The sequence below is a fragment of the Cavia porcellus genome, unplaced genomic scaffold (genome assembly GCF_034190915.1).
Source record: "Cavia porcellus strain 051 isolate PalLab524CR breed Dunkin Hartley unplaced genomic scaffold, mCavPor4.1 scaffold_30, whole genome shotgun sequence".
Taxonomy (NCBI): Eukaryota; Metazoa; Chordata; class Mammalia; order Rodentia; family Caviidae; genus Cavia; species Cavia porcellus.
This window is the reverse complement of record NW_026947513.1, coordinates 29,899,119-29,920,691: the sequence shown is the minus strand read 5'-3', so window position 1 is coordinate 29,920,691 and position 21,573 is coordinate 29,899,119. Positions and strand designations below refer to the sequence as shown.

The following is a 21,573-nucleotide window of genomic DNA, read 5'->3' as shown; positions in this document are numbered from 1 at the left end:
ATAGGATGAAATGTATTCATTTCTGTTGTGGCATTCAGTCATCTTGGATAAATAACTACAGATACGCTGGGAGAAAACGAGGAAAAGCAATTCTCTCAAATCACAAGGCTTGGTCTTAGCAATGGGTTCCCTGCCAGCAGATGTCCTTGAGAATGCCGACCTTCATTGTGATCATCTAGAAGCAAAGAGCTTTGAAAACAGATCTTCTTCCCCCATTTACTTTTCCTTGTCAAGATACATAAAAGAATTCAAGTGAGCCCACTGGTTAACTGAAACAGACCTGACCTTGAGTTCAGAGAGCTTTCTAATGCTTCCCACCTGCCTTTGCAAAGAACAAAGTTTCCAGGACACAGCAACAGCAAAAAGGAAGGCGATAGTGTAGCAGGGGCGGCATATCACGGAAGCTTAGCCCAACACCGAAAGCACTGTTACTCTTAACAAATAACCTCTGATGCATTTATGCTGTCTCTCTTTCTCCTTCCCCATCCCCATTCTCTCTGTTTCAAGAAAAGCAGCCACCAGTAATGTGAAGACATGAGGCAGTCAGCCCCAGAGGCTCTGCGTAATCTGGTGTCCATTTCATCTGTCCCCGTTTGGCACTCGGTGGGTCCTCTTCATCCGGCAGAGTGAATGTCTCATTGTCTCAGATTTCTGTCCTCTCCTACACAGGTGGGTCCTCCCCACCACACACAGCCTGCAAACATTCCTACCTCTACCTACTCTGCTACCCTGCCTGCAAAAGTTTGTCCTCTCCCACTGTCCAGATTCTTCAAGGTCCAATTTATGTTTCTAATCGTTACCTTTCCAGCTTATCCCTCCCACTTACTGTTGAACTGGGGACAGAAAACAATGATCTTGTGGTTAATATCATCTGCTAGTGCACCCGAATTATAGCTGGAACATTCCAAAGTGACTTCTGTGCTTAAGGCACTATGTTAGCAATGACACTGAGAATGGCCCTACGGGGAATGACGTAGAGTGTGTCCAGTATTTGCCAACCATGGTCTAATCATTATGGCAGTGGTTTAGAGTGGAACTTGTTGTCTGATATTACCCAACCTTATGTAGTGTTGTGGTTTTATGTCAGCTCTGATAAGATTTTAAGAGTTTGAAAGCAAGGCTGCTGCAATTATACAGAGAAAGGACCATAAAAGAAGTCAGAGAAAGTTACAATTGGTCTCCTCACCACAATAGTACAGAGACACGAACCCACTACTACATTCCCAGCCCTTTTTTATTTTGAGACAAGGTCTTGCAAATTTGCCTAGGCATGCCTCAAAACTACCATCCTCCTGCCTCAGTAGCTGAAATTATACACATGGGCCACCACACCCGGCCACAAGTCATTCTTGACTAATCCCTTCTCAGTATTGGTCTAATAGGCCCCAGAAAGACGGTTTCAAGAACACCTGTTCAGGAGCGGTAAATTTCCTAGTGTATCTCATAGACGTATGTCATATATAAACAAGTTACTCATTTGTTTGCAATTGAAGACATTCCTCCCTTCACAGAAATGTCATTCCCCAGCTTCCACAAAGCACTTCCTTCTGAACACAGGACAGGAAGAGGCCAAAGTACTGTCTAGAACCTTGTGCAGTGAGCATCCAATCAGAACCTTCCCCGCTTTCTTTCCCCGAGGTTAAAAAGGGCCCTGGTTAAAAACTGCTCAGGCCTTGCCACTTGCCGGGGGAACCATCCTCCCGCAAGTTCTCGGCTTTTCTAGCCCTCGGTTTCCCCAGCTGTACCAAATGGTACTGGCACATATAAGATTGTTGCATGACGTGCGTAGAGCAGCAAGCGACACCCGGTGAGTACCCGCTCCAAGCTGATTTATATTATCTGTATTATCATCTTTCCTCTGATAATTTGGAAATACTTCCATGATAATATAACAGCCCGAATGAATAATGGATCTCATATTGCTATTTCTCTTAACCTTTGAAGATCGTTTTAAACCCAGGAGCATCAAGAAACCCCCTTGGGACGGCTGCCCTGGGAAACAGTCTGGAGTTGCTGGACATCAGCTCATCGAGTTTAACAGCTCTCTGTTTTCTTCTTTTCCTTTCCTTCGTCCCCTTCCTCCTTTCCTCCGGCTCTCCTGTATTTGTGACGACAGCAAGTGGAAGCATAGTCTCTGCCTTTCTGCGAAGCTCTCCGCGCCATGCCTGGCTGCACTGCGATCCCGTCTGCACGCACCTCCCGCCTTCAGCCCTGAGCAGAGCCCTGCCGCCCCCTCCCCTCCGCCGTGATTGACAGCCGGCGGGGACGGAGGGGGCGGGGCCTTCGGAGCGGGGCGGGGCCTTCGGAGCGGGGCGGGGCCTCGGAGCTGTCCGGGCTCGTGCCCCGCCCCGCCCCCCGGTACGCCCCTCTTGCCCAGAGGAGAAGCCTTTGTTTTGGTGGGCTGATCGGTTTTCCGGAAAAAGCCGAGTGTCAAGGTTTTGCTGCCTCCACCTGTTTTGTTTTGATGGGTTCTTTTGTTATCGGTGAGAAAGGGGGTGGCTACACCTTCCTCCGTTTCTATTGGATAAAAACGCGAAGGGTTCATTGAGTTCCCGACGCTGCTCGTGGCTCACGGGCTGCCAGGTGCGGGGAGGCAGCCGGCCTGGCCGGGCCTCGGGGAGGAGCCGGCTCTCGCCGGCGGAGGAGCCGGGCTGCCTGCGCCCCACTTGTCCCGAGCTGCAGCACCCTCTTCAACACACCCCTGTTTTACACGCTATTGAATGACTGGCTGCTGCCGGGCGGAGGCCCAGGAGTGGGATCTAGACTTCCTTCCTTGGCCTTCCCCAACCCGCCCCAGCCCAGCGCCACTGACCCCACCACCACCCTTAGCAGTGCAGGATTAGAAGCAGGATTAGAAGCCATCAAAGACATTCCCAAGGTCAGGAGTGGAAGGCAGAGGTCTGCGCGTGTGTGGGAGGGTGGTGTTCAACATTTATTGCCTTCAAAGGGAACAGCACCTCTGGGCGAGCAGACCTTCCTCGGTGGGGGCGGACGCCTCCCCAGTGTCCTCGGGGAGCACATTCCAGAGAGTGAATAAAGTGTCCAGGGATGCTGGACGCAGGTCACAGAAATGACAGCGATTCAGTAGGATGAGCAGTTGTTTACAGCCCTCCCAGGATGCCACAGGGCTTACCAGCCAGCCGGGCAGCTCGGAGCAGGCCCAGGCGAAGGCTGAGTTCCTATGTGAACCCCGGTTCTGCTGGAAGAGCTGAAGCAACAGTGACTAGCCCAGGGTCACACACCAAGCTTGGGACGGAAATAACTCTGACTCTTCCTCCTTGGCCCTGACAGCGGCAGCATGGCCCTATTACTGCTCTATCATTCAAATCTGAATCATTTAAAATGCACCTAATTGCAGACCCATGGGGAACTGTAACCTCCGTGTGACTCTTAACTGCCAAGGAGCCCAGGTAGGAATGACCAAAGTTTTACAAATGCCTGTACGTGGAATTAAAATGCTGGGGATGAGTCGTGTTTGCAAATGACTTTGACAAGTACCATATTTAGATTTTTTAAGGACTGAATTTGAACGATCACCTCCAACTTGTCATGATACTGGACAGATCCCCAATTGGGATTCAAATAGGATCCACTGAAAAAGGCATTTGGGCTCAGATATTTCTAAGCAGTGAGTCTTCATATCTGCTTTTTCTTTTGTGTGCCCACTCAAGTACTGTCATGCTTCCGTGTTTAAATTTGCCTTTTAATGCCTATATTGGCACCTGCGAGGGCTGGGGAGGGCCTGGGAAACCACTGGACTGATAAACTCAGATCTTTACACGGGGCTGGACACGTGCTGTGCTCAAGAAAGAAAGTAAATTCCAGCTTGCAAATTGCTCTAACGATTCATTTGTCCTCAGAACAACTCCGCCTACCTGCTTGCAGGTATCCAGGTAAATGACAAGTGGGCGGGACCTACTGACTGTTTCAATCGCTAAGGTCTCAGCAATGCTTTATCTGTCCAAGCTTCCATGCTGTCACCCATTTCCTGCTCTGGACCAACCAATGCCCTTCTCCCTCCAGCCTCCTGTCCACCAAACTTGATTCTAGTCACTGTTCAGGCTGCCTGACTGTCTGCTTCATTCAGCCACAAGGGATGAAAGGTGCCTGGTTGCTGTTGCTTTGAGAGACACTTGAAAAGGTGAGCTAAACTCTCCATTTTCCTCTCTCTGCATTTAGGCCACTGGTCTAAGGGATCTGATCGAGGAATTTGAATGAGAAATATAACCAAAAGGGCTTAGCCCTGGGGGAAACAGGAAGAGTAAAGATGTCTTGGACATTCTGGTTGTACAATGAAGTTCTCCCATGTCAGACATTTAATCCTTTTTGTTTCTCCTAATTGTTAATCCAACCTCTGCTTGTCAGGAAAGTTGATCTGATTGTGTAAAAGCCTGGCGCGGAGAGGAGTGCAGTGGAGAGTTTTTTGAAATGTACCGAAAAGGTGTGGACCTGTTCAGCCTGTTTAATGGGGCCTGGAGGTCCAGGGCAAACAGAATTCAGAGTTGCCTTACATTTGCCTGTTGTGTTTTTAGTTTTGTTTGGGCCTCATTTTAATGTGCTCCTCTCCCCAGGGGTGATTTCTACCAAAGCCTGTGCAACATTCTCCCCGTCTCATCTCTGAAAAAGTCTTCATTTTCTTTGCTCTTTGTTGAACACCCTTTCACAAACATTTTGCAGCCTAGATTGGAATTGTTTACTATCAGGCCCAGCCTGGCTGCCTGATGACCTCTGGTTACAGATGATTCCTTTGGTTAAAGATGAATCCTCCAAGGCCACAAGGATAACTGCAGGCAGTGACATTTAATTTTCTGAAACTCTTTTGGTCTCTTTTTAACAGCAAATATACCAAATAAATATACCAAAGAGATTGTTCTGCCAGGACATGACCTGCAGTTTTAACTCTTAGATCCATTTTTGTTTTCTTAATCTTGACCGCCCAGCCTGGGCTACTTCTGTTCTTAACAACCCAGTGGCCACTATACTGTTGTTATCAAAAGGGGAAAAAAAAATCATAGTCCCTACTGAGATGACCTGGAAAACCTGAGGAGAAAAATGAAACCGTGAGGCAGTTTATTCTGGATTCTTTCATTAGCTGTTTGTTTGTTTGTTTGTTTGTTTTTCCTCGCACACGTGCGCTGAGATTTAAATTAGTAGTTAAATTTGTAAGGGAATAATCTGTTAAGAATTATGTTCTATTTATCTATCTAAAATATCAAAATATGAAGTAGAACAAGTTGAGGAAACTTTTCCCTTAAATGGAAAGTTGTTTCTTACCAAAAAGAAGCTACCTTTCTCTTGTGGCCAGTTTTTTCTTTTGCTCATAGTGTTCTCCTTTAAGTAACCTTTGTGTTTATGTTTTCTCCTGAGTTTGTGTCTTTGGAGAGAGTGACTGCTGCTTATACCTTAATAACATTCTCACTTGATTCAAAGCTTTGACAGAAAGATCTGGCTACTGAATCATCTAGATAGAAATATTTATCTAGATGTCGGAGTTCCTTTCATAATAATTTATAATTAAATAAATTTAATTTGTTGAGAGAACCGAACTGTGGACATTATGGCCTGTAATATAAAAAAAAAGTCAGACTACAATTTCAGAGTGAGAATGTCTAGAATATAGTTGGCTTGTTGGATAACTTGCCCATGGGTGCCATCCATTGTTCTGTGGTGTCTCCATCCCCTAGTTCTAGCAGCTATAAGAGCTGAAGGAAAATTGTATAGTCTCTTCCAATTATATTCTTGAGCATGTCACTTAGCTTCTCTGACCCTCGATTACTTCATCAGAAGGACAACAGTTACTAATCCCTATAATATAATGTGGTCCTGAGAAGTAAAGGAGGTCCTAACATAGGTAACTTCAACTGGCCAGTGCCTGAAGCCAGTGCACAGCCAAATACAGTCCAGGGCCATCTTTTGCACAAGAGCTTTCATGGGTAGATTGAGGGTGTGTTCTGAGCCTGCGGAGGTAAAAGACCTGTGGTTGCACTTGTTAGGAACCTTGCTTGTTCTTGTTATTGAAATTGCTAACAGTTTGGAAAAATAAAACAGGCAGGAGGAAACAGAAATCCTTAAAGGATGTGATGTCATTAAAGGAGCCAGGCAGCCAAGTCCATTGCCTTGTAGGCAGAGCCTTTGGGAATTTGAGTAGTCCCACTCTTCCTACCTCCGGGCACAACAGAGCCAAGGTCTTCAGGGGAAATGCCCTGTTATTTGTAGTAATCTGACTTGGCAGGGAGCCCTGTTTTCAGTTTGTCTATGTGCAGGGTGGGCTGGGCACTTGGTTGCTCTAGTCTTACAGATAAGGCATGCTTTACCCCAGCCTGGGCATGCAAATGGTCACATCACTGGCAAGAACTGCAGTTAGTTTGGGTCTTGCACTGTACCCTCAAAGGGAGGTACATGGACCTGTTCAATATGGTGGCCTGCTTAGCAGAAGATCCTATGCCCTTCAATGACCTTGACTCACTGCATAAAAGCCGTTGTGTCTGTGGGCCCCTGATAGTTTATTCTGAGCTCACCCTGTCCCCGAGGGATAACACAAGTTTTCATCATTAAGAGCCAGCCACTGAGCCAGGCATGGTGGTACATGCCTGTAAACCCAGACAGGAAGATTGCTGTGAGTTCAAGTCCAGCTTGGGCTACAAAGTGAGTTCAAAGCCAACCTGAACTGCATAATGAAACCCTGTCTCAAAAAGAAAAAAAAAGCAGGTGACTAATACATTGAGGATAATAGGTTCTAATCTGAAATCTACTGCTAGCTTCTGTAGGGGACTCTGGAGAAGAATCTCAACCTCCCCACCCACCCATTAGTTTCCTTGTCTACATTCCCTACTCACCCCTCAAAGAATACTAAAAAGGTGTGCTTTACAACTCCCCCCTGTCCTTGCAACAGGTGATAGATGGGGTACCCACCAAAGTGAATGGCTCAGACTGCAGTAAACAGGCAGTGCCTTCCTAGGAAATTCTGATCTTAGCCATTGAATTCCAGGTGGACCAGTGCTACTTTCTAAGTGATCTGGCCTCTGCCATCTGACTATCTGGATTCAAAATTCAGTTCTGCCAGATGCTTCCTATGTGCGCTGGGATGGAGTCTTTAAACCTGCTTTACTCAACACTAAAAGAGGATTGTCATGAAGATACAGTGATCTGAAACATGTGAAATGTGTAGACTGGTAACTTGGCCCACAGTTAGCTGTGTTGTCGTCCTGAAAGCAAAGGCATGGTCAGTGAAGCAGGCTGATCTGATCTGAAGCCAAGCTCTGCCATGTAATCACAAGCCTACAGAATTACTTAAAATGGCTTTGCCTTGATTTAGTTATCTGGAAACTGGAACACTTAGCCAACTCAGTGCTGTTGTGACCAGCGATTGAATTGGATGAATGTGAAGTGGCTGGCATACAGTAAGTGTTAACCATTGTTATGCTATTACAGAAACAATTGTTATTTCATCTGTAGTTAGACTCTTTTGTCATACTGTACCCTGGATCTAAGGATGGGATCTGCAGTGGATGGAGGGCCAGACTCCAAACAAAAAAGATTTCCAGAGAGGCTAGGAGGCCCACTTGCTAACCCGATTTTCGTACTTACCTTGGCATTATAAGCCATGGTAGCTGCCAGCGTGCCTCCTGATTTTTACAGAACTGTGGGCAGCAAGAGTCCATGCTATAAGGAACATGGATCCTCCTGGAACTACACTTGTAGCTTCGTTCTTCAGAGTCTCCTTTTCTCCCTGACCTTGGCCACAATCTCCTTTTGATATTTGAATTTCTCACAAAAGTTGGAGAAAATAAGTGTCCTCCTGGGATTTTGGCCACTTGAAAGGCTACCTGTAAGATGCTGCCAAGACAGGACATGTCAGGGAGGCTCTCGGATGGGCCTCCCTCACCGCCTGGGTATTCCTGGACTTCTTGGTATTAGGAAACTATTCTTAGTGTTAATGTGTTGTAATTGCATAGACTCACTTTTATGTGGGTGGCACATTTTATTGTCCTCTGACAGCGCCTCCAAACTATCAAGGGCTTTACAAAACTATCTGGAGGAAAGACTGTGTCACTATTTCATGGTTAATGAGATTTAACCATCTACTATCCCGAAAGAATAGGTGTTGCTAAGAAAACGGTGAAAGTTGCCAAGTTCAAAAGATTGCACTGAGTTGAAATGGGGAATTCAAATTGTGGTTATCTCTGGCCTACCTTTGCCATTTCTTCCTGTCTCGTTACTTTCCATGTGATTAGTATGAGGAACAACTTTCCGTAAATTAGTGTTGTCCAAATGTGCAGGAGGCAGCCTGTTGGCTTGATGAGTTCCTTGTTACAGATGTGGCCATTTTTTGAGTACATTTGTGCCTTGTATGTGTTAATCAGATGGATAGATGGGTCAGTGGGTGGGTGGATGAATGAATGAATGACAAGGATGTTTGTGTTTTTTCAGCACAGTAAAATGAAGGTTATATTATGGATCTCATAGGATTATTTTAGAGATTAAATGATGCATGCCAAATACCACCATAACTATCTTGCAAGTAACAAAACGGCTCATTGAAAGTAATAATTTTTTAAATTTTATATTACATTTTGAAAAGGAAAAGAAAAAAGAATTCCTGTTCCAGACAGAAGGTAGATGAACTAACTTTAGATCTGCAGTTTTTGTGACCTGTGCTCTGCATCCCTGCTCATCTTCACCTACCTTTCTAAAACAACTCATTGTCCTTACCCAGAGAGATATATTCCTTAAAAGGGGGGTTGACTAAGTACACTGCTGACAGTGACCACAGCTTCTATCCCTATGAAATAGAGACCTTATTTCATCGAGTATGACATGTAACGTATAGACTTAAATTCTGCCATCAACTTTATCTGCTTCTTGTATTTGATCATCTGTCACAGGAACACAAAAGCCTTCACCAACAACAGAGTGGAAACTCTCCAAGAATTTTCTTTAATAGCTTCTTGGCACAGAGCACAGGAACAGTGCAGTGCATGATGTGGAGGTGTAAATATGTCATAGCCATCTGCTGAGATGATTTGCATAACTTGCTTATGACTACTTTTGTCAGTCATGTGGCCTTTTTTGAATACAACGCAGCATGTTTAGGCTCCTGTATACTCACATTAACGTGAGTCACTTTGTGTTTTCAAGCTCCTCATTAGGCATTATTGTCATTCTTGTATTATATCATCCATGTTTTCCTAATTAGACTTAAGCTCAGTGATGATAAAATTGAATTACCTAAGGGAAATCCCACAAAGTTGAAGACAATTGCCATAGGTGGACTGGCAATTGATGAACGTATATAGAACAGACACAGCAGGGAAATGCTGAGAATGCAAATATCTTCATCTTGTTGTCTCCATAAGACCTGGCTTTTCTTTTTTAATTTTCTTTTCTTTTTTAATTTTATTTTGAAAGTAGTAAAAATGCAACAGCACAAGACAGAACAAAGCCAATCGAGACAATGCAGTGAAATTGGTACAGGATTTCACAGTAGGATACTGGTACAGTAGTAATAAGTACTATGGTCTATCTCTTTAACTTCACAATAGTTGTCCAGTCAATTAGGTATAGCAAAATCAAACCAAAAATTGAACATTATATAACCAATTGAAAATACTGAATAGAGCAAAAGAACCATAACAAAACAGTGAAAACAACCTATGCCTTCAAACAGAAGATAGAAGGAAATCCCCCATATTTGCTATACTGCATATGGTCATCCTCCCAAGAGATGCTGAGACATCTATCCCCAGTAGCTATGGTGGGGGGGAGGCAGGGGAAGGGTGCTTTTCAGCCCACATGGCAGTAGGCTCAAAGGTAATGCTTCTCCTCCAGTCCCAGTCCGCTGGTGCTTACCAAGAGGGCAGGTGAATGAGCTGCCTGAGTCCCACCATGGCCGGATCTCAGGAGTTCTGGTTCTCCTCCTGGCCCTCGCCGCAGGCTCTTACCAAGAGGGCCTTGGCTGATTTTTCAAAATCCCCTGTCAAGAGAGGCAAAACTTTTCTCTAACCTGCTTATGCAAAGCCTTCTCTGGCTTCTAACATTTGTGTCTGATTGGCTAGCCATTGGGGACACTGTATTTTAGCACTTCCTTGTCTTCCCATTTTTTGACTCTTCTGTGACCAGTTACTGCCTCTGTGTTTTACACTATCTCTTTCTAGTTCACAATTTTCCTATGATTTCCTGACATATTTTTAGCCTTTTAAAACATCCTTGCGGCTTTTTTTCTTTTTGTCTATCTTTCCTAATGTTACAAGCACTGTGCAGGCGAGAGACACCCACAGATTTCATTAATGAGTCACGTACGCCTTTGAGACCATTAATTTAGGAGAAGCAGAGCAGACCACAACCTTTGCAGCAGACTGTGAACACCCACTCCCCGCCTTTGCTCTGCAGTGTGATGCCCCCTGCACACATATGCACCCTGCCCCCACTTCCAACTCTGGTTTATGGTTCAATCTCAAATGTGACTCTTTTTATTTAGGCCACTAATGCACTGAATTCTTCCTGATTGCATGTAAGTCTACGAGCTGAGGAATAGCCCACTGCATAGTCACCAAACCTCTTACGAATTTTAGTTCCCTAATTCAAGTTTTACTTATTAAAAAAATGTCAGCGGCTCATTATGGCCCTAACTTTGGTAATTGCTTTCTCCTCAGCAACCTAGGAATTATAGTCAGGGCCAGGGCAATAGTGTGGCACATGTCCCTGCTGGTGAATTCTTTTAGAGAACTGGGGACACTGTATCAAGAAATCACTACTACTGGCCCATTCGTTTTCTCCAGGAGTGTATTGCTTTTCAGAATGGTGTCCCTGACTGTGATCTGCGCAGTGACACATAAACCCAGAAGTGAGTTTAAAACCAGCTAAATAACGACTCATTCAGATAATGCATCAGCAGCAGAAAATCTAAAGCTCAGTTTTGTTTTGTTTTGGTTCTAGGGATTTGAACCAAGGGCCGCACACATGCTAGGCAAGCACTCTAGCGTGATGGACACTTCCAGCCCAAGCTTAGTTTCCATTTGTTTGTTTGTTTATTTGTTTGTTTGAGAGTCTCACTATGCTGCCTAGACTGCTCTGAATCTCCTGGACTTGAGCAATCAGCCTCTAAAATATTGGAACTACAGATTCTGCGTCACTGCACCCAGCTCAAGCTCAGTTTCTCAAAACTAAAAGGTTAACTGGCAGGTCATCTGGCATAGGGTTGGCTTGTATGTGTTTCCAATACATTGCAAAACATTAGGATTTTTTGAAGGGATTAAAATATTTTGAACTTTAATTCATCAAAAAGTACAAAGGAAACACCCCTATAGTAAAATAGAGCTTCACACTGTTTTATGTAATACCACATTCTGTGTCTGTTCCTGGCTAGAAAGAAGTCTTTACTGCTTGACTGAGCCCTTGTATACTTCTGAACCAAAGCTCTTCCAGGATCTGATCATTTTGTATTCCTCAGTAGAACCTGGTTTTAGATTACACTTCTTTCTTCTTTGAAGCAGAATTTCACGATGCTGTAGATGAGCTGCTTGCCTGGTTTGTCTATCAGGTACAACAATCAGGAAGAGTCACAACAGTGTAGACCTGGGTTAAAGTCGAGTGGTGCGTCTGTGGAGCCGTGGTCATTCTCTGTGTCTGTCACTGACCCAGCTGGCAACTGGGTCAGGTAAAAGGGGAACTTGTAAACCCACAGAGGTGCTTGGTAACACAGCTGGCACCAAACCAGAGCTTTGACATCCTGCTATCTCTGCTTCAGGTTCTAAAAATAATAGTGACAAGGCCATAATTAAGCTGAGGCGAGTGGGGCACTCACAGTGGAACATTCCAAAAACCTCAGTGATCACAATATTTTTTAAAATATCACAATTTTTTTTTTTAGAAAATCACAGATCTTTTTAAAAAGCACAGTCAGTGCACAAAATGAGCAAATGATCACATTTGTTTAAATTTTGATTTTAAGACAGGATCTGTGAGCCTAGGTTATTTAGGAATTACTTAAGATTATCACTTAGTCAAGAAATTGTCAAATGACACATTTCCTCAAAAACGAGATGAGCAAAGAGGAAGCTTTTGAAAATATTGATGAATTTGCTTCCTTTAAAAATCAGGAGAGTAAAACTATTTTTAAAATTTTATTCTCAGTGTAAATAAAATATTTAAACTTTAAACGACATAAGTTTTGATGTATGTGTTTTCTATTTTCCACATTTTTCCAAACCACTTTAACAATCAGGAAAAAATTAGGCAGTAAACAACACACAAAAATATGCATATAAGATGCATTTTTTCCTTTCACTTTAGGCTGCTACTTGGCTCAGCACAGCACTGTGGGATAAGTGTGTCCCCGAATATGTTCGGGGGTTTTTCTAAACATTGTTATCTTGGCAAAGAGGAATTTTCCATAAGCTGGGCTTTCCGGCAGACCCGCCTCCCTAGGTCAGGATACAAGTATCAGCATCAGGGGGACAGTGCTCCCTCCTTGGGTCTTTCTTTTCTGAGCACTTGTGTACTTTTGGATTGTTTTGGAGGGGCAGCCTGAGCTGCAGGCTGTCAGTCCTGCCCATTGCCGCTTCAACAGCCCTCGTTGGCACATCACTTAGCTTTCTCATTTACAAGAGACTCTAAGTGAAGATTAATGAGTATTTGTGTTCTGAGTGGGAAAATTATCTCTTGATTATTTGCTTAATTGGTCTCCAGTCCTCTTGTGTTATTTATTATCAGTACATTTTGAAATAGCACTTATCAAAATAAAGGAATGCTCACAACTAAGAGAGCCCCAAATTCCTCAGATACCATTTGTTCTGGGAAATAAGGATGCACTGTGATTCCTATACCACGCTGTTTAGCCACCAAAGATGTTCTCCTGTCCATGTAAATCCACCTAAAGCCATTTAGTAGCTGCATTGTGTAAATCGTGTTCAGAGCTCTTAAAAGCCACTACAGTTCTGCCTTATTACCTTTGAGATCCGTACATATGGAAAGAGAGAGAGAGAAATTTGTCATCCCTTGATATCCATAGGATGATTGGTTCCAGAGTCCTCCCCATGGATACTAAAATTCACAGATGGTTCAACTTCTTTATATAAAATAGCTCGTTATCTACAGGTACTCTTCCTGCATCATTCCTTGTATCTAAATCATCTCTAGATTGCTTATAATCCCTAATACAATCTAATGACATATAAATAGTTGTTATACTGTGCTTTTTTTAGGAAATAATGCAATGGTTAAAACATTTCTACATGTTTCATACAAATGTAAATTTTTGGAGTATTTTCTATTCACACATGCTTAACTTCATGGATTTAGTGCCCTCACGTATGAAGGCTTGCCATACACTCTAGATTGTTTTCTTTTTTGTCTGCTCATCCCCAATCCCTATTACTACATACTGTTTCTTCCAAGCCCTGAGACAGTGTCTTCTGCTTGGTCCACTGCATGATGTGCTGCCGCTCCTGAGAAAGCAGGTACAGTCTTGGACTGTCTGATGACAAGATGAGGGAGCAGGTGCTCCTGGCATTTACTGAACATTGCAGGAGACACACCGATACACTAGGGAGTTTGCAAAGATTTGGTCAGGCTGCTGGCGTGGAGAAACCTGAACAAATGGTGCACTAATTTAAGGCTGCTCAGCCTGGAAGAGGATAAAAGATCTGTTTCCTTGGATTTGAATGACTTAAGGAATTGGATGTTCTCTGAAGGCTTCCAGGGGTAACGCTGTACCCATGGAGGGAATACAGGAATTCCGGGATGGCAAATTTTTGCTTAATATATAGATTCCCACACCAAAAACAGAATGATCTATTTTGTAAAAATAATAAAGATCTGTTTTAAGGATCCTCTCTGAAAAACTTCTTTGAATTCAGAGTCTGTAGCTACAGTGTTGCATCTCTGACAAGGTTAAGTACCACATACCTCCATCAATAGGGTGGATAGATTCCTTTTATTTTTTGTTTAATTGTATTTTTATTTTTTGTTTGTTTGTTTTTGTGGTGCTGGGGATGGAACTCTGGGCCTTGTACTTGCTAAGCAAGTGTTCTGCCACTGAGCTACACACCCATCCTGAATTCTTTTTAATTATAGGGAATCCCCTTACTATTGTTAGAAACATTGACTCAGGCAACAGTTTAAGAGCTGATTTGGGGTCAAATCTGGTTCTTTAATAGGAGGAAACAAATTACCAGGGCATCATACCAAATGGTATATCTTATCCAGTTGCTTATTCTATACTATTTTTTGTGACAACTACATCACACGATCATTTTCTTTTTTTTTTTTTGAACCGGGGATCAAACTTGCGACCTTGTGCTTGCCAGACAGGCGCTTATGCCGCTGAGCTAAATCCTTGACCCTATATATAATCATTTTCTATAAAGCTATGATGCTTTGAAAGGATATGGTACCACACTAGGGTGTCCGTTGTTCTCACAGGTCGTCTTACACAGAAATTTTGCTACTGCTGCATGGACTGTCTTCCAAGGGCTGTTCTTAAATCCATTTAGTGTGGCCGCGGTATACATATGATCTCCAGAGATCTTCTTGGTCAACAGGCAGCTTTCCTTGGTCTGTATTTTTGTTGCTGTGGTTTGAATGTCTCTCTGAAAGCTCATGTTGAGTTGTGCCGTTGTGACCGCAGTAAGAGGTGATGAGGCCATGAGGGTCCCCCCCCATCAAATGGACTGATGCTGTGACCTCGGAGGGCATTGTAACAGGAGGCTCAGTCCCCAGGGAGCTCACTTGCCCTTCCACTGGTTAGGATGTTGCCACACTCCTGCGCTCCTGGGTTTCCTGGTCTGTGGTGTTTGTGACAGCAGTAGAGAGCAGACTAAGGCAACCAAGAAGTTCAGAATTTGAAAATTATGCCAAATAGCTTCTATCTAGACCAGATCAGAAAATAGTGAGAAGGGAAGCAGAAATGACCAACAAACTGAGATGGAGATTTTTATTTTTCCTGCAGCATGTTAGCACTGTGTTGTCAGTTCTGGTGATCTGCATCTGTAAAATTTAAATTGGGTTTCTAAGTTAGAAAGGAGCGGAGGGGTTTTTCCTAATGCACCCCCCTTAAGCATGCCCAGGGAGGGCACCCACTTTTCTGTTTTCTGGCCATATCCTGCACAAAAGCCACATCACAGTTCTCTCTGCTTCCTGCAGCCAGGGCCAGAGTGCTGCTGGCTGACACCAAGTCAATGTAAATGATCTCAAAGCTGACAGCCCCCTCCTGCTTTTTAGGGGACACCTTTTAGGTCAGTGAGTTTTGAGCATTTCTTCTCAGCTCAGTAGTGAGTGAGGTCTATTCAGGTCTTAAAAACATGATGTGTGCTTATAACATAAGCACTGGAAAGAACTGCCAGGTAAATGATATTAATCATATTTTTAAAAAATCTTTGCTGTGGAGGTCAAACTGCTTGTTTAATCTTCTCAGAATCTGTTTTTATTCACATAGGCTTTATTTAGTCTAAAGTAAATTCAGAAAATATATACAGCAGTGTTTACATTAGTAATACATTAAGAAATTGGTTTACTATGTGGGTAAGTGCCAGAGAGTTCAAACTGGCCTCAGATCCAGAAAGAGAGAAACAGAGGGAAAGAGGAAGGAGAAAAGGGAAAGAAGAGAAGGGAGAAGAGCTGGGCTTGGAGAGGCAGCCTGCCGCGCACAGGCCCAGTCCACCCATTCTGCCTTAGGCGTCTCAGTGCTCTGTAGATCCTGGGGTGCCTTCCCCTGGAATCTTCAGCATATTTACTTGAAACGAGACTTAAGGAGATTTTTCCCTGGAATTTTGTACTGGATTCCTGCATAATTGGCATTCTGACAAGTCATAATCAAGAAAGATGCAGGAAGACCAGGGCTGAAATGCTTCAGTACAGAAAATAGCATCAGACAGCACTTCCTGGTTGGTTTGCGCTTAGGTGTGACTGGAGAGTTACTTAGATACCACACTTCAGTTTCCTCATCAGTTAAATTAAAAACAAAACAGTCCTTTGGGTGCTGAGAGGATTAAATAATGTAATATAAACTCTTAACAGAGTGCCTGACACATGGCATATGCTCAAGAAGCTGTTAGGAAGTAAAGAAAAAAAGAATCTTTCTAAACCTTCAATCATCAAAAACAAAAATAAACAAAATAAACAAAAACACTCCTCTTAATTAGCCCGGGGAACTCTATCTATAAAAAAGGTCTTATCTATTCTGGTGGTTTACAACTACTGTTTCTTCCTCCTCTCCTCCTCCTCCTCCTCTTCCTCTTTTTCCTCCTCTTCTTCCTTCTTCTTTTCTTTGAGACAGGATCTCTTTATACAGTTCAGGCTGCCTTTGAGCTTATTTTGTAACCCAGGTTGGTCTCTCAATAATCCTCCTGCCTCAGCCTCCCAAGTGCTGGGATTACAGGCATATGCCACCACACCCAGCTTTTTTTTTTAAAAACTAAATTTCCTTGAGCATAATATTATGAGGAATCTGATGAATCAATGAAATAAATGTAGTACTAACATTGGTTGCAAGAGAAGCAATACTTTAGTTAGCTTCCTATTACTATAATGAAATATTTCAGGCAACTGACTTATAAAAAGAGAAGGTTTATTTTGATTCATGATTCTGAGATTGGCAAGATCAGGTGGCCCCTTCACTTTGGGCCTCTGACAGTGATGGTAGCATATGGTAAAGGAAAACTGATCATTTCATAAATCCAGGACACAGAGAGAGCCTGACAGCCTAGGTCCCCACAGTTTCTTTCGAGGACACATCTGCAGGGCCTTCCCACTTAGTCCGGACTCAACATCACCACCGTGGAGACCAAGCCTTTAGCTGTGGACCTCTGAGAGACGGCCAAGCCCTCCTTTATCTCTTCCTTTGTTCACTTCCAGTGGAGACTGGGAGGCCTCTGATACCTTCTAGAACACAGATTGAGAACCCAGGCTCTGGGAAGGGAATGACTCAGAAGAGTTTACCACCGTAGCTGCAGCCTGGTTTCCTGTTTCAGCCTCTTTCCCTCACGGGGGAGGAAGAAATGGCAGGCCCGGAGCATGTGGGAATACAAAACAGAGCCCTTCCAGTGGAAACCAAAAGACCTGGAGTGGTGACAGTGAAACTTTTAGAGCTTTCAGTGACACAAACAGTCCACAGCAGCACGCGTGCTGTGGTTTGCTGCCACTGATCTAAGCTTCAGGTCACCACATGTGAACACTTTTCCTTCCCCCATTAGTGGGCGATAACCTTTTGGGTGGCTGTTTCTATTTTCATATTTATGGCATTATTTGAAGCATTTCCTGTGAGGTTCCAGTACCTTCTCTACAAGGACAAATAACAGCTGTGTAGTTTTCAATGAACTCTCACTAGAAACCACTTCACCCCTTCCCTGTACCCTCTACCTTTGTCTTGTGTGGTCTTGTCTGATGCTGTGATTTCAAAGTGTTTTCACAGTCAGCCATCAGCCTCAACGCCTCCTCTAGAACATTCTTCCAAGCACACTCGCACAGTACAGAAATGTAAACAATGGGGCTGACTCAATGAAAGTTTGAAGTCAGTGTAATTTTTTTGAGATAAGTTTGTGTTTGTACAAACAACCTCAGACTTTATTTGGAAAAGAAAAGATGTAGCACAGTTTATGACTGCCATGCTATTTCCACATGTGGCTAGTTTCCTGTTATGTTATTCATGTTCTTGTGGAAAGCTTAAGATCTTCGTATTTGCATTTGGAAAATAAAAAAGTTGAGTTGGGGGTGAGGAGGAGGCAGAATTTTCACTTGTCATGAGGACTGACCCAGGGCTGCTTACCTGGGCCCCTGCTTGGCTGTATGTATATTCACCTTCTCCCTGGACAGGGTGTCCCCTGAGAGGGGACAGGTACATCCCTCATGACTGTCTTGGAAGTTCCCACTTGAGCCCACTACCTGCCTCACAGCTGTGGCTTGAAAGATATTTATTGACTGACTATCCATGAGACTTCCTTGGTGTGAATCAAATATGTCAAAAAGCTCCATTATTTCTATATTAGACATAGTGGTAGTGTTCTACTGACTCATAGGAAATTCATAATAAAACAGCCCTATTAGAACAAAGTTAAGCGATCCCCTTCTAGAAATTAGGTTTTTAAGTTTCCTAGCCAATAAAGCTAGACTGGAAACATGAATCTATAACAAATACATGTGAGGATAGTAACCACTCTTCACTGTACAGTTAAGCACAGGGCACAAGCCAGGTATAATGGTGCACAATTATAATCTTAGCTACTTGGAGGAGTATCAAAAGTTTAAGGCTTCCAAGGACAACTTCGCAAGACTCTATCTCTAAAAGGATTGGAGTAGTAACTCAGTGACACGGACCTTGCCTAATGTGTGCCAAGATTCTGGGTTCAATACCTAGTACTACTATAAATAAAAAAATAGTAAAAAAAAAATAAATGGTAGGCACAAATCTAAGAACTTTCTGGAACATGTTATTTCCTCTTCATATCAGTGTTAGAAAGTAGACTTTTATTATCTCCCCTTTGCAGATGTGGAACCAAGAAGTGAAATCACTGGTCCACAGCGATGGTGGGATTTGAACCCAGGCTCAGAGCCCATATAGCCAATGAAGAATGAGTAAAATATATGCATAATGAAAGGGTGCTCCTGCCATAGTAAACATACAGAAGACCCAGTGACTCTCGTCTCTCAGTTTAGTTGAAGGCTTTGATGTCCTATAATTATTTCTGATTTCATATTTTTGGAGAAGATAAGATAAAACAGAGCCATTAGAGCATTAACTTTTTTTTTCCTTTTTCTGATCTGACAAACTTTCATATACATAGGTCACATACCTATTTAATTTGATTAATTATATTTCTTTAAGCATATTTCTTTTGAGTTGTTCACAGCATTTCACAGATACTAGTCAAAGGATTTTTACCACACCAGCATGGAGATGTTCAAAGTAAACATTGTTCCCATTCAAATGAGTGGCAAAGCTGGGCATGGCAAGCCAAAGTCACTCATCTAAGACCCTACCAGTCACTCCCGAGTGAACACTAACCCTCGGCTTTCTGAGCGATAGCTCAGTCCATGCCCATTGGCAACACTGCTGCTGATATAACGATAATTTTTCTGTGTGCTGCGAGGCAAAGTCATCTTGTTCTCTGTTACATTTGCAGATCACCCCGTAAGATCCTGATTCTTCCTCCTGAAGAAATACCATTGTCCTGAGTCTCCTGCCAAACTGTTTCCAGACAACCATGAACCAACCAGACGCTGCTGATGACCCAGATCCCCAGGCCAACCCCCTATGCAGGGTGTGTGGCCAAGTCCACGCCCTTGAAGAGAACCACTGTTACACCTATGTAGCAGAAGTGGACGATGACCTCATATGCCACATCTGCCTGCAGGCCTTCCTGGAACCCCTGGACACTCCATGTGGACACACCTATTGCAGCCTTTGCCTCACCAACTTCCTGGTGGAAAAGGACTTTTGCCCTGTGGACCGCAAGCGCGTTGTCCTGCAGCATTGCAAGAAGTCCAGCATCCTGGTCAATAAGCTTGTCAACAAGCTACTGGTGACTTGTCCTTTCACGGAGCAGTGTAACCAGACGCTGCAACGCTGTGACCTGCAGCAGCACTTCCAAACAAGGTAGGCTGCCCCTCCTCCAGCTCCAGTGAGCTTGCAAGCCACTATGTGGCTGTAGTGGAGCCTTACTTGTTCTCAGGGAAAGGCTGGTGGCTTCTAGTGCTGGAAGCACCACAGGATACCTGTTTCTCTATTTCTTTACAACTAGTGAAAGGCTCTATGGAGAATATAACATATTTTAGGTGTTTATGCCTGAGAACCAGTGGAATAAACAATGGTTGCTGGACTTATGTTATGTGTACGTGTGCATGTATGTTTATGGGATTTTAATATAAAATAATTATAGCATAGACTTTACTGTTTTTAACCATTACTGAGTGTACAGTTGGGCAGCATAAGTACTGTCTGCAGCCATCACCTCCATCCATCTTTAGAAGTTTCTCTTCTTTCCAAACTCAAATCCACCATTAAACATGAACTCCCCATTCCAACTATGGACAACTTACCATGGTGCTTTTCTCTCTATGAATCTGACTGCTCTTAAATACCTCATAGAAAATAGAATCATGTAATATTTGGCGTTTCATGATTGACTTCTTTCCTTTGTGTGTATTTTGAAATGTGCAAGGTACAGGAAGGAGCTGATGACAGCTTTCTCTGAGGCTCATGGTCCCCAAAAAGGTCTCCTTGTGAGTAGTGCTTATTTTTTCAGTTTGACCCATGATTATGAGAATTTCCTGTGCACTGGAACTGACAAGGCACAACTGTTCTCTGAGGAGATGTGAGATGTTTTCATCTAAGTCTTAAAAAGAGAAATTTAAGAAAATTCATGTCCTCCTAGTGTGACTTGCTTGCTAACTCTGTGGCCCAGTCACACTTCAGTGGTACAGCAGTGGTGTGCTCACTGCTGGCAGTGGCTGCCACCTCCAACCCTGCCTGTCTGCTTCTTTGTGCTTTAAGCTGTCGTATTCCTGGGCATGCCCCACACAAGCAGCCTCTTGAGCAACCCTGGGTTGTGTCCCACATGAGGAACTCTACTAAAACACTTAAGGTACCAAATCAAGGGTGAACAATAATACCACAATTATTTTGTGAGAGGAAATTTGTAACCTGGTATTTATCTTGATTCCTGTCATGACCAGGGCAAGAGGCAGATGGAGATATCTTTTTAAGGTCACATACTTTAGATTGTGCATTGGAGTCTTTGCCCTCGGGGACATGCATGGAATCTCTGAGTTTGTACTGAAAGAAAGGACCTGGGCATAATGCTTAGCACATGATTCCCATGCTGATTGTGCCAGTGAACTACTTTCTCTCCAAGATGTTGAACCACCTGCCTCTAACCTGGGTTTGCAGCCATCTCTCTGTGAATGCTGGGGTTTAGATTAGAATATCCCCCCTCCCTGCTACCCAGGAAGAAGGAGTAGGAAACGAAGGAGAATGGAGAGAGTCTATTTGTGTCCTGTGCTGAAACCTTTACTCAAAAGTGAGGGGTTTTGTTAGCAGGAAGTACATCTGGGGTCTGAGGTGAGATAGATGCTAACAGGTGCTGGTCCGAGCAGGGTCAAGACCAGGACTCGACTGGGAGGGGAGGTGAGGAGCATGAGCACAGCGGGCCCTGGCGGAGCTATGTTTGCACACAAGGAACTCCCCTGTTCTGACATGCTGTAATCCATACATTTGTGTTAGCAAGCTGTGTTAGTTCTCTGTTGCTTCTATAACAAATACTCACAAACATACAGACTTAAAACAACTCAAATTTGTTACCCTGTAGTTCTGAGGGCCTTACCACAGTCTCATCAAAGGATCAGCAGAGCTGTAGGGGAGACTTCCTTTTCTTGTCCTTTGCAGCTCCTAGATATTGACTGTCTTCTGTGGTTTCCTCCATCTTCAAAGCCAATCAGATAGCATCTTCTAGTTGTCTCCTCTGACCTCTGCTCCTGGGGACACATCTCGAATGACCCTGACCCTCCTGCCTCCCTCTAGAATCTTCTCTGAGATTTAGTGCAGTCTTACCTCCAAGCTCCTGTATCAATGAAAAGAAAATT

General features: G+C 43.5%; 1 protein-coding gene across 6 annotated transcripts in view; it reads left to right on the top strand.

Annotated features, from left to right (window-relative positions):
* The first annotated feature begins 1,670 nt into the window (after positions 1 to 1,670).
* The window catches only part of Lnx1 (ligand of numb-protein X 1), a 112,614-nt gene continuing 92,711 nt past the window's right edge, over positions 1,671 to 21,573 (top strand). Inside the window, exons 1-4 of one of the 6 annotated variants that reach the window (XM_063240426.1) lie at positions 2,468 to 2,483; positions 3,292 to 3,410; positions 4,024 to 4,141; positions 19,116 to 19,588. In XM_063240426.1, coding sequence (XP_063096496.1) covers positions 19,197 to 19,588 — 392 coding nt within the window. In that variant the 5' untranslated portion in view covers positions 2,468 to 2,483; positions 3,292 to 3,410; positions 4,024 to 4,141; positions 19,116 to 19,196. Of the gene's footprint in view, positions 1,808 to 2,467; positions 2,484 to 2,575; positions 2,879 to 2,906; positions 3,411 to 3,949; positions 4,142 to 19,115; positions 19,589 to 21,573 lie in introns of those variants that run through there. The other 5 variants (XM_063240427.1, XM_063240429.1, XM_063240430.1 and 2 more) reach the window with 5 other exon arrangements.